We start from the raw sequence: 13,044 nt of genomic DNA on the forward strand, positions 1-13,044 counted from the left end.
TCAGGGTGTAAGCAATGTTCTTCTGTCAAGTGTTCTTAGGAATATTAATTCATGCCTATCCTAATGTTTTCAATAACTCCTGAATTTCACACTGAAGAATCCATTCACTATTACCCAAAGAAATAATACAGAAAGCAAAGCAGTTGTTTCTGTTAGCCAATGGGTCAAACAAAACTTACCTTTGCTTCAGGTGTTACTACTGGCTTTGGCGGGAACTGCACTTCAGTAGCTTTAAGAATCGTATTCTCTTGTAGGATGTCTTGCTGAGACTGGTTATGGCCAAAAGGCTGTCACATAAAAACAAACAAATAAGGTGGGCCTCTGATGAAAATTAAAGAGAAAACAATTCAGTACCACAGGGAAGGAAAAGGAGAAGACATCTTCTAATATGAACTGCTGCAAGGAACTCTGGAGACAATCCCCTCTAGTTCTCTCACTTTATAGATAAAGGGGGTGAGAGCTCAGAGCGTATGTAACTTGCTCACAGTTCAACTTCCAGGTCAAAGCAGAGTGGGGACCAGAAGCAGCATCTCCTAACGTTTTGCTAAGCTTTGCTCACACCAAAGAAAACGGAGATCCAGAGCAGAACCCAGCAACCTCACCTGCTCTGAGGGATACGTGAGGCCCTAAGAAATACACACCTGTGCCTCAGGACAATTCAAGAAACAGAAAAATAGAAGGAAAGGAAGTGAAAACCAAGAGGGGTAAGGAGAAAGCGGGAACAAGAAAGAGTTAGGGTTACTTAATGGTTTCATCTACGCTGAGCTGCCATTTTCTAATAAACTCTTAAAAATAAGTTCAACTCAAGTCTCTCTATACTGGTTCTACTGAGATGTCTCTCAAACAGTTATTTCTAGATAATTTCTACTACTGTTATCAGCAGTAATTCAACATTGTCAGGGAATGTAAATAATAATTAAGCCTACTACCTCTGAATAGTTTCCCTATTTTAGAGAGATGAGATAGAAAAGAAAAGAAAGACCAAGGAGAAGCTAAAGAGGAAAGTATAATCTGAATTAAGAGCCTGGTCTGGGCTGGGCGCGGTGACTCACACCTGTAATCCCAGCACTTTGGGAGGCTGAGGCAGGCGGATCATGAGGTCATGAGATCAAGATCATCCTGGCTAACACGGTGAAACCCTATCTCTACTGAAAATACAAAAAATTAGCCAGGATAGTAGCGGGCGCCTGTAGTCCTAGCTACTCGGGAGGCTGAGGCAGGAGAATGGCGTGAACCCGGGAGGCGGAGCTTGCAGTGAGCTGAGATCCGGCCACTGCACTCCAGCCTGGGTGCCAGAGCGAGACTCCGTCTCAAAAAAAAAAAAAAAAGTCCAAATGAATTCAGGACCCAGTACAGATATTTGAGGGCAGAGGTTATCCTACCTTCTTATGGTAGCCTCTTATGATTCCAATATCAAAGATGACAATAAAGTCCTCATTTTCAGAAGACACTTCTTTTCTTTTAGAGATGAGGTCTCACTCTGTTGTCCAGGTTGCTCTGGAACTCCTGATCTGAAGCGATCCTCCCACCTTGGACTTCCCAAGTGGCTGGAATTTACAGGTGCACCACCCACCACACCTGGCTCAGAAGGTATTTTATATTTCCTACTTTAAGGGTGATCAGGGGCTTACTGGAAAACTAACAAATAGTGTAGCAAAGGCCAAACTAGTTGTTAGAACAACTCATTCCTCATCTAAATTCCTTCCCTCCCCACCACTGGTCTCTGAAGAAACTGTTTAATATGTGATAGCCAACCACACCAAATTGTATGGTATGGAAGGTAAGTACCTCTTGTATTTAGGAAACCAAATAAATACAGCTGGAGTCTTAGCCACATCAAGGCTGGAAGGTAGAATTCTGAAGATTACCGATTGATTTCTGAAGATTTCATACTAGCAAAATCAATCCTGTGGAAAATTCTGTATTTGGACCCTATGCTCATCCTGGAATACAACTTACAGATTGAAGGGGACCACATGAGTTCAGAGGCAAAATATTCCTTCTCTGATCCATCTCTATCAAATTTAGTTTCAGATGACAGCCTTTCTTTCTTTTAAAAAAAAGTTCTAGTTTCATATTCTTGTTTCTTATTTTTTATTAGTAAGAGACTTTTTTTCGCGACAGGGTCCTGCTCTGTTGCCCAGCCTGGAGTGCACTGGCGTGATCTCAGCTTGCTGCAACCTCCGCCTCCCAGGTTCAAGCAACTCTCCTGCCTCAGCCTCCTGAGTAGCTGGGATTACAGGTGCCCGCCGCCATGTGTGGCTAATTTTTGTATTTTTTGGTAGAGACGGGTTTTCACCATGTTGGCCAGGCTGGTCTCGAACTCCTGGCTTCAAGTGATCCGCCCACCTCAGCCTCCCAAAGCGCTGGGATTAAGTAAGCCACCGTGCCCAGCCTAAGAAACATTTTTGGATGATTAAGACCTTTAACTAGATTATTATTTTACAATGAAAACTTTTAGCCAAAGCACACATTGAGAAATGAAATATAGGACTCATTAAGAAGGGAAAAAGGCAAAGAAATAAAGGAAAAAGAATTTGTAAAAAGAATAGATCTTCCAAGAGCTACTGAAACCGCCGTGAACCCTAGTTTTCATAGTTCTTGATTTTTCTGGGGTGGGGGGGGATGGAGTCTCACTCTGGCTGGAGGGCAGTGGTGCAATCTCGGCTCACTGTAACCTTTGCCTCCCAGGTTCAAGCAATTCTCCTGCCTCAGCCACGCAAGTAGCTGGGATTACAGGCGTGTGCCACCACGCCCGACTAATTTTTTGTATTTTTAGTAGAGATAGGGTTTCACCACGTTAGCCAGGCTGGTCTTGATTTCCTGACCTCATGATCCGCCTGCCTCAGCCTCCCAAAGTGCTGGGATTACAGGCGTGAGCCACCACACCCGGCCAATTCTTGATTTTTTTTTTTTTTTTTTTTTTTGAGACAGGGTCTCACTCTGTCACCCAGGCTGGAGTGCAGTGGCGCGCTATAGGCTCACTGCAACCTCCACCTCCCGGGTTTACGCCATTCTCCTGCTGGGACTACAGGCACCTGCCACCTTGCCCGGCTAGTTTTTTGTATTTTTTAGTAAAGATGGGGTTTCACCGTGTTAGCCAGGATGATCTCGATCTCCTGACCTCGTGATCCGCCCGTCTCAGCCTCCCAAAGTGCTGGGATTACAGGCTTGAGCCACCGCGCCCGGCCAATTCTTGATTTTTTAATACACATAACTTAAATATGATCTTGGATAAGTAACAAATATAACCTTAATTCTAAAATGATCATTTAAATGTATTTATAACTTTTTTTTGGCAGTGGCAGGGAAGAACAGGAGTTGCTGAACTCACCCAAATGCAGAAAATAAGTTAGCAAGAGTTTTTGTTTTTGTTTTTTGAGACAGAGTCTTGCTCCATTGCCAGGCTGGAGTGCAGTGGCGCGACCGTGGCTCACTGCAACCTCAGAGTAGCTGGGATTACAGGCATGCACCACCATGCCTAGCTAATTTTTGTATTTTTAGTAGAGATGGGGTTTCGTCACATTGGCCAGGATGGTCTCGATCTCTTGACCTCGTGATCCGCCTGCCTTGGCCTCCCAAAGTGTTGGGATTACAGGCATGAGCCACCCGCCAGGCCAGCAAGATTTTTAGAATATAAAAAGCCCTGTCACTTGATTGTACATGTCTGGCAAATCCCTTTCTAGGTCTCAGTTTCTCCATCTGTAAGTAAATGAAATTAATTCTTCACCCAAATAATATGGAAAATAATAAGCATCCTAACTTACTATCAAGGATTTTGGGAGGAGAGTAAAAGACAGCTCTATGATACTAAACTGTGTTAAAAAAATATGTAGTTGCATATTCCATCACAATCAAAATCCCCATACAAAAAACAAATTATTCTCAAGGCATAGTCTATGTGTCACTTCTTTAAAATAAGTATTCAGCCAGGCGCGGTGGCTCACGCCTATATTCCCAGCACTTTGGGAGGCCGAGGCAGGTGGATCACCTGATGTCAGGAGCTCAAGACCAGCCTGGCCAATATGGTGAAAGCTGTCTCTACTAAAAATACAAAAAAATTAGCTGGGCGTGGTGGCGGGTGCCTATAATCGCAGCTACTCGGGAGGCTGAGGCAGGAAAATCGCTTGAACCCGGGAGGTAGAGGTTGCAGTGAGTCGAGACCACGCCATTGCACTCCAGCTCAGGCAACAAGAGCGAAACTCTGTCTCAAATAAATAAATAGATAAATAAATAAGAGAAGTATTCAACGTAGTAGAGTTCTGCAACCACCAAATACTGCAAATAGTTAACTTATAATTTGTTATACCCTTCAGGATTATTTTTATCTGACATACTGAGGATGGTGATTATGACAATATTTCTACCAATTTGGAGACTCTTCAAACCTTCATAGAAACCTCTAACACTTAATCTTCTCAGAAGCCCTGTCTTACTTTAAATTATTAAAAATCTCAACTATAATCTAAAGGAGAAAGAACAGTAAAATGACCCCCTAAGTAAGCACCATCCAGCTTCAAGAATTATCAACATGTGGCCAATCTTCACCATTTTTCCCTACAGACTACTTTGAAGCAAAATCCCTAGCATCACATAATTTTTACTTAAATTCTAATCACTGAATTTTTGTAGGTAAGGAACTATAGCAGTAACTATTTTAAATGCGAAAAAACTGTGCCTTAAAAAAAAAACAAACTATCAAACACAAAGCTCAAATCCAAATTCCAGTGAATTTATATAGCAGAGGTATAGACCTGTTTCCAGAACTTTCAGCAGCAGATATTTTTGTATCACTCAGTGACAGGAACACTAGCCCACAATAACCACCACAGTGAATAAACACTGTAAATGTAGCTTCTATTTTAAATCTATAATTTCAAAGTTTTAATTTAAGGACTGACTTTTTACTATAGGTACCATTTTCACAAGCCGTAAGGAGCAACAGAAACTAGGGCATTGTGTCCATGGTGTTATTGGCAAGCTTCATGATAAGCACAGGGCTGATGCTGTGTGTTGTGAAGACCATGCCCCTCTGCTTCCTCCTCTACCTCTGATTCCCAGACAGTCAGTACTCTCTGCTAAGGTCCAGGACCCTCCAGTTCCAAAGGTAAGTGATTTGACCACCTTCCCTGGGGTACAAATAATATGTGTTGCCCCTCTGTTGGTGCTATAGAGCCTTCTTTTGCAACTCTTGAAAGAAATCCCTTATCCCATTAAGCCGTGAAGAGAGACTTGTATTTGGACTAAAAAAAAATTGGGGGCCATTCTTTATATACACCAATATGTGGCTTGTGTGACTACCTCAAAATGGAAGAGGAAGCTTTGTTAACACACTTTTATAACCATAGAGTTAAAGGCCTGAGTTTCAGGTATCTTTTATGGTTCTAATGGCCAAAGGCTACTGTAGGCAGAAATAGAAGCATAAAACTGGCAGGCTGAGCTAGCTTGGGTGGGGTGGCTAGGGAAAGACAGGTGACAAGAGATGGGAAGAAATGTGCCTCAAAAACTTTCAGAACATGGCTAACAGACACGGATAAACTTCTGGTAAATTGTGGTCACTTTTTCCTGTATAGATTTCATACGTGCTATAGTTACGTTTCATTCTGATCCTCATAACTCCCTACGGTCCAACATCCTCAGGCAACGCTTGAGACAAATCCCTTATCCCATTAACCCATGAAGAGAGACCTGTATTTGGACGAGAAAGATTTTGGGGCCATTCTTTATATACACCACATGAGCAACCTTGCTCTCTACTGACTTGCAAGGCCAGCTCTGTGCAGAAAACATACATTTCAAATACCTGGCCACATATAAGCTCTCCTTCTTAAGGGTTTTCAAGAAAGGAAAGAAAAATTAAGACAAATTAATGTAAATACCAAGAGTCAAACTGCTGAAAAGATAGTAACGATTTGGGGAGAAAGTCTGCTTTGGTTTATGGATTTTTGCCTAGCAGATAGAATACAGCAATTAATTCATTATCAACACTTCAGCAGAGCAGAGCCACATCTCTATAGCCAACCTGGCAGAGCTCCTGGATACCTACCAATAAGTACCAGCACCTTGTGATGTTAGCTCCATGCCATCCACTGAATTGTAGCTATCATCATCCATGATCTTCGAAAGACCAAAATCTGTAATTTTTATCTCTCCACACGCTGTACCATTTACTAAAAGAATATTACCTAAAAAATAAAAACCTTCATGAATAAGCAGAGACTTACTGATTAAGAGAAAAACCCAAAGTAATAGCAGATAAGAACTCAAATTCTTGCAAAAGCAAACATCCACATCTTGGGAATCAAGCAATCTGGACTCTGGATACTCAGGGAGAGCCCTCCGCATCTGCTGAAACTTCTGTTTTCTAAGAATCACCTGCTTAATGTGCCAAAACCACCACTATGATGAACTCTGGAAATAACAATAACTGGCTAAAGTAAAATATCCTTGTTCACTTGGTCAAAAATGACGGGACACTTTCATCTGAACTTTCAGTGAGGATCTCTAAATTACCCTGTTTAGAACAGTACTTGGGGTGTGGGGGAGGAATCAAAGAAAACATGTAAGGGAACCAAAGCTAGCACCACAGCACCACCTACAGCTCCCATGGCAGGAAAAGTGTTGAATTCAGTTATGGAAAAGTCATTCACAAAATAGCCATCTTTTAAAAAATTTCTTCATTATAATTAATGTTATAGTCATCTGAGTTATATTAGAACATTAGAGAATAGTCAATGAGATGTAATATGCACCTACCAGAAGAGTAAAGCAAAGTTTACAATTTTGCAACACCAGAAGGTAAATGTGGACCATCTTCCTAATGCCCAAGCTAAGCTGTTAAGAGTTGTCTATAGAACATATGCAGATTTCTAAACCACAGCTCAAGATAATAATAAAAAATAGAGGTAAGGACTCTAGCTGCCCTGTACTCTTTGCTGATGACCATCAAAGCTAGATAATAACCATACAAAAAGATGAAAAATTCTGCTTGAAATTTATTGAAATGGGAGGCACATAAGTAAAATAAGTTATTAATTTGGGGGCTCTTATCAAAGAGACCTGAAGCAGAGGAACTGTTACGTAGTATGAGTCATGGGAAAAATACAAAACTGAACGTGCCGGAACAGTTCTTTCTTAATGAGACTTACCTCATGAACTGCCCTGGCTCCAAAGATAAAGGTATTGTTTCTCCAGAGTATTTAATCCAACACACCCTCCTAAACCCAGTCCTGCTTGGCCAGGACTCTTTTTTCCCACACCTACCCAGGCAATCAAAAGTCAGATGTTATTAGCCTGTCTTGGCTGCTGTGAATTTCTCTAACTTTATCAAATTAAAAGTCATAAGACCAAAAAGAAAGCCAACTAATACTGTCTCCTAAAAGGAGACAAGACCAAAGAAAACCAACTAATACTGTCTCCTAAAAGTCAGACATACCTGGTTTGAGGTCATAGTGTATGATGGGAGGTTTTATTTCATTTAAGTACTTTAAAGCATTCACAATCTGCATGATAATGGACCGGGCCTCTTTCTCCGACATTAATTTGTGCTGTTTCAGGTAGAAGTCCAGATCATTTCCCTCACAGTATTCTAATACTGTACAAAACCTAAAAACAAATAAACCAACATTTAACCATGGAATAAGAGCAAGCAGATTAAGACTACCTAAATCAGTCCCAGGTGAAAACTTCACGTCATTAGCTTCTCACTCCTTTCTTCTTTGTTTCTTAAAATACTCTTCGATTCTTTATTCAGTATTAGCTGAGGGGTTTCTAGTAAGAAACTGCTTATTCTCTTGAAGAGTCTCCACACCCTCAATGTTGGAATCTGTTGTGCTCGGGTTCACCCATGGCAGACCTCTTCTTGAGTCTAGACTATAAGAATACCGATAAGAACTATAATGTATTTAAGCTAGGTATCTTCTTGGAAGGGGCTCCTTTACACACCCATGTCACACATCCATGTCTAAACAATTAGAATGTGATCAAGTACACAATTCTCCCTTTTTTTTTTTTGAGACTCTGTCTCACTCTGTTGCCTACACTGTAGTGCAGTGGCACAATTTCAGCTAGGTATACAATTCGCACTGCAAACATTTTATATAACCCTGAGTGCTGACAATGAGGAAGAATCTAGAGTTTGCCCATGTCCCAAAAACTGACTGCATACTATGTCTCCTGACAGCTTGGCACAATACTGCACTACAATATTTCTTAAACATAAGGTGTAAAAGGGCTTGTAAAGTATAGCATCTACGGTTCTAACAAATGTATGCGGGCTCTCTTTCCTTCACTTATGTCAATATATCATACCCAAACATAAAACCATATGGCATTTGTGGCATCACAGGTCATGTGCCTATCTTCCAAGGCATTATACTCTGAAGTAAGGTGTCCTGAACTGTGTGAATATCCCTGAGGGATGAATACCTTTTCAAGTATTCTAAGTTGTGATAATGTGGGTGTATCAGTCAGGGTCTAGCCTAGAAAGAAAACAAAACAAAACCACTTGATCATTTAAAACACAGAGACTTTAATTCAGGGAACTGATCATACAGATGATGGAAGAGCTGAGAAGACAAACTGGTCAGTGAGGCACCCTGGAGATCATACAGCAGGAAGCCATTAGCACCCTCAGGCGAGCGGGCCAGAAGGGAGGAGATGGTGAAACCAGAACCCAGGGTCACCAGGGGAAACTAGAATTGCAGGATGGGAGAGGAGGTGGAGACCCCCTCCCATTTCTGCTTCACATTGGCTGAAACCAGCAGGACACCAATGGACACATGGGCCTGGTAAACACAGCCTACAAGGACTAACCCCCCGAAGATACAGAGCAGCAAAAGGGTGAGGAACAGAACTGAGAGCAAACAGGTTTAGGACTAGCGCTATGGGCCACTGGGCAATTAAGGCCTTCATAAAGCACTGCAATTGAATATGGACACACATGGTCCTGTGGACTCCACAAACCGAACAATATCTTATGCATCTTACGAAACATAGCAGGGCATTCTAGCCCTGTATCTGAAAACAAATGTCTGCTGTAATCCCAGCAATTTGGAAGGCAGAGATGGGCAGATCACTTGAGGCCAAGAGTTTGAGACCAGCCTGGCCAATACAGTGAAACTCCGTCTCTACTAAAAATATATAAAATTGGCCAGGTATGGTGGCGCACACCTGTAATCCCAGCTACTTGAGGGACTGAGGCATGAGAATTGCTTGAACCCATGAGGTGGAGGTTGCAGTGAGCCAAGATCATACCACTGCATTACTGCCTGGACAACAGAGCAACACTCCATCTCAAATAAAACAAAATAAAATAAATGTCTGAAATTTATAGATTTCTCTGACCTGAGATTCTGAAATCTGAAATACAGACTCATGGCTCAATGAAATGATTCTTTGACCCAAATGCAAGTTGAAAATAAAGCCTCACTTTCAGTCAGGCACAGTGGCTAAAGCTTGTAATCCCAGCACTTTGGGAGGCTGAGGTGGGCGGATCACAAGGTCAGGAGTTCAAGACCAGCCTGTCCAGCATGGTGAAACCCTGTATCTACTAAAAATAGAAAAAATTAGCCAGGCATGGTGGCGTGCATCTGTAATCCTAGCCACTTGGGAGGCTGAGGTAGGAGAATCACTTGAACCTGGGAGGCGGAGGTTGCAGTGAGCCAAGATGGCACCACTGCACTCCAGCCTGGGCAACAGAGCCTCAAAAAAAAATTAATAATAATAAAATAAAGCCTTACTTTTAATACCCAAACAATTCTCAGAAGATGTTCTAAAAATCATGGTCTGACTTATTTTTGGTGAAAATTCATCATACATGCAATAGAAAGAACAAAGTAATCAACTCGAGAATAGTATAGAACCAACTCAATTTCTCACATTAGTTAAAAGTGTGTATACAATTCAAAACAGCAGATAATTTGAGCCTGATTTAATAGTTCAGAGAGGGGGGTCTACCTAGTACTGAAGAAATCTACTCAAAGCAAAACAGTGATGTCATGACCTGCCCCTGGTTTCCCAATCCTGCCCTCTAACTAGATCTTTTTTAAAAAATTCCACTCCATGTGAAACACACATGGCTAAGCTCAGTGCCAGGGCTATCCAAATGAGAAGAAGAAATCCCTGAGAGAATGGCCCAGGTCATGTTTCCAAAGGGAATTATAGTCCTCTTTGGGGTTATTTCTAAATGTGAGCCAGCGATTTGCACAGCCATCTCTGAGACTGTTGGCTAGAACAGAGATGGCTTAAAACTCCTAGAATTACCCTGGGAGGCTGAGGGAACCTGGAGTCTAGACCTAGGACATATTCCGATTCAGTTCAGACTTCTACAGAGAAACATTTCCAAATGTTGAGATATATCCAACTAAACTGCTGGGTAAACCCAGAGGTACAGGAGCTTACCGATACCAAGTAACAAAATACAGCAATGACCACAATTACCAACGATCTCAGACAAGTCATTTAACTTCTCTGGTCCTCAAAATCCTCCTATAAAACGAAAAGGCTGGACTCAGAACCCTTTCTATTCTAACATCCTATAAGCCTATAAGCCTGTATTTCAACATGTTGCACTGACTGAGCCTTGTCTTCATTAGTGCCACATTTGTTGTCTCATTCTAGGATAAAATCACACAGCCAGTACTTTTTTAAAAAAGTCTGGCAATGTTCATAAAAGTCTCTGGGGTGAGCAGAAACTCTCTTGAACAGTCTACACTCACTAGTGCACGTCAGTGGCATGCTGGCACCAACTCATGTCAGTTTCCAAGAGCTGACTTAAATTTTCAAGAGTTTTGTGAGCGGGTTATCAAACCACTGGTAGGACAAACAGAAAAGCAAAATGTGGTATACCCACAGGATGGAATATTATTTTGTCATAAAAAGGAATGAAATACCGATACATGCTACAAGGATGAAACTTGACAACATCATGCTAAGTGAAAGAAGCCAGCAATAAAAGTCCACATACTATATGATTCCATGCATATGAGAGTCCAGAATAGGAAATCTATAGAGATAAAACAGACAGATTAGGGTGAGGGCAGAGGCATGGAATAGTGGAATAGAGGAATAGTAGTAAAAGGTATGGGGTTTCTTTTGAGGTGGTGAAAAAATTCTAAAATTGGCTCTGGTGGTTGTATATATCTATGAATATGCTGAAAACCACTAAACTGTATATTTTACATGTGTGAATCATACAGTATGTGAATAATAATTAAGATGTTTTTAAAAAAATAAACAGGTGGTACATAAAAATTGGACACAGGAGGAATATCTACACTACGGAAACTGGCAAACACTACAAATTAGCTCTGTCTCTCTTCATACCAAGCTGGTTGTTAAACATTTACTGGCACACAAGTGCATGGTCCTTTGGCCTAGAGGTTTCTTACTGACCCAAATTTGAATTTATGTTTGATCATTTGTCCACAAATTAATATATTTGGTTCCCTCAGAGGGTATGTCCTAGACCCAGAGTTCAGCTCTATTCTATGAACAATCAACATTGCAAGAAAATAATATAACTGTTAAGGTAAAACAGCACAGCACTTACGAGTCAGTATCCAGTGAAAAGTAATCATACAGCTTAACTATTCTGGGATGATCCAGTTCTTTATGAATCCGGTATTCCCTACATGCATGCCTGTAAACAAAAGGGAAAATTAACAAGAAGGTATATTGGCCTACCTTTTAGAACTCTTCAAAGATCTTCCTAAATATTCAATCATTTCTCTATTATCTCCACATGTTAATTCCATTCTGGTCCATCTGGTCCCTCATCTGACTTCTCTCTTTGCTCATCCTATTTTCTCTATTGGAATCTACCAAGCCATTGAGAAAATAATAGGTGCTTTGGCTCCGCACAGTGGCTCACGACTGTAATCCAAGCACTTTGGGAGGCCGAGGCGGGTGGATCACGAGGTCAAGAGATAGAGACCATCCTGCCCAACATGGTGAAACCTCGTCTCTACAAAAATTAAAACTTAGCTGGGTGTGGTGGTGCGCACCCACGGTCCCAGCTACTTGGGAGGCGGAGGCAGAAGAATCACTTGAACCCAGGAAATGGAGGTTGCAGTGAGCTGAGGTCACGCTACTGCACTCCAGCCTGGCGACAGAGCAAGACTCCATCTCCAAAAAAATAAATAAATAAAATAATAGGTGCTCAAATATTTGTTAAGTGAACAGATGTCAACCCTTTTTATCCCTTTCAAGTTCATTCTATGATAATCACACCTCTTTTCCACTTATACTCAAGTATCATAGATTTTAAAATAACAAGAACAGTTATTTTCCCCCCTCCTCTAAAGCTGATACATGAAATCATATCTGTAAATGTATATATGCTGGGGTAACACCAAAGGGGTCATTTTTATCATGCAAACCCCTTAGGTTAAAGGATTATCTGTTACATAAATCAAATAGCAGTACTTTGTAGTTTTTGTTTTTTAATTCCTCTTCTTACAAAAATAATTTAAGTGCTATTAGCTTTACTTTATTCTAATAAAATATGAAACGTGAGATTATGGAACCCCAGTTGTCTTGGAATGGCATATTTGATGCAGTCATCCACTGCGTAACAACCCTTCGGTCAATGATGCTAAGCCACATATATGACACGGGTCCCATAAGAGTATAACAGAGCTTCCTATGAATTGAGGAAGAAAAAAAAAAGTACAACAGAGCTGAAAAATCCTATCACCTGGTGACCCAGCAGTCAAGGGGTCACGGCACAATGCATTACTCATGATTGTGGTGATGCTGGTGGAAACAAACCTACTGTGCTGCCAGCCATATTAAAGTCTAGCACATACAGTTATCTACAGTATATAACACTTGATAATGATAATAAATGAATACATAATTGGTTTATGTATTTACTATACAGCAGGCCCTTAAATAACATCATTTTGTTATAATGCTAACAAAAAAAAAAAAGTCAGCCAGGCACCATGGCTCATGCCTGTAATTAATTCCAGGACTTTGGGAGGCCGAGGCGGGTAGATCACCTGAGGTCAGGAGTTCGAGACCAGCCTGACCAACATGGTG

The 13,044-nt window shown here is 41.1% G+C and overlaps 1 protein-coding gene across 1 annotated transcript in view; it reads right to left on the minus strand.

Moving 5' to 3' along the window:
- Window positions 1-13,044, minus strand: part of TLK2 (tousled-like kinase 2) — a 152,083-nt gene that overhangs the window by 14,553 nt on the left and 124,486 nt on the right. The window contains exons 17-19 of the mRNA XM_011966130.1: window positions 11,552-11,641; window positions 7,436-7,605; window positions 6,047-6,185 (exon numbers count right to left, since the gene is read on the minus strand). Of these exons, the coding sequence (XP_011821520.1) occupies window positions 6,047-6,185; window positions 7,436-7,605; window positions 11,552-11,641 (399 nt within the window). The remainder of the gene's footprint in view (window positions 1-6,046; window positions 6,186-7,435; window positions 7,606-11,551; window positions 11,642-13,044) is intronic.

The sequence above is a fragment of the Mandrillus leucophaeus genome, unplaced genomic scaffold (genome assembly GCF_000951045.1).
Source record: "Mandrillus leucophaeus isolate KB7577 unplaced genomic scaffold, Mleu.le_1.0 Scaffold747, whole genome shotgun sequence".
Lineage (NCBI taxonomy): Eukaryota > Metazoa > Chordata > Mammalia > Primates > Cercopithecidae > Mandrillus > Mandrillus leucophaeus.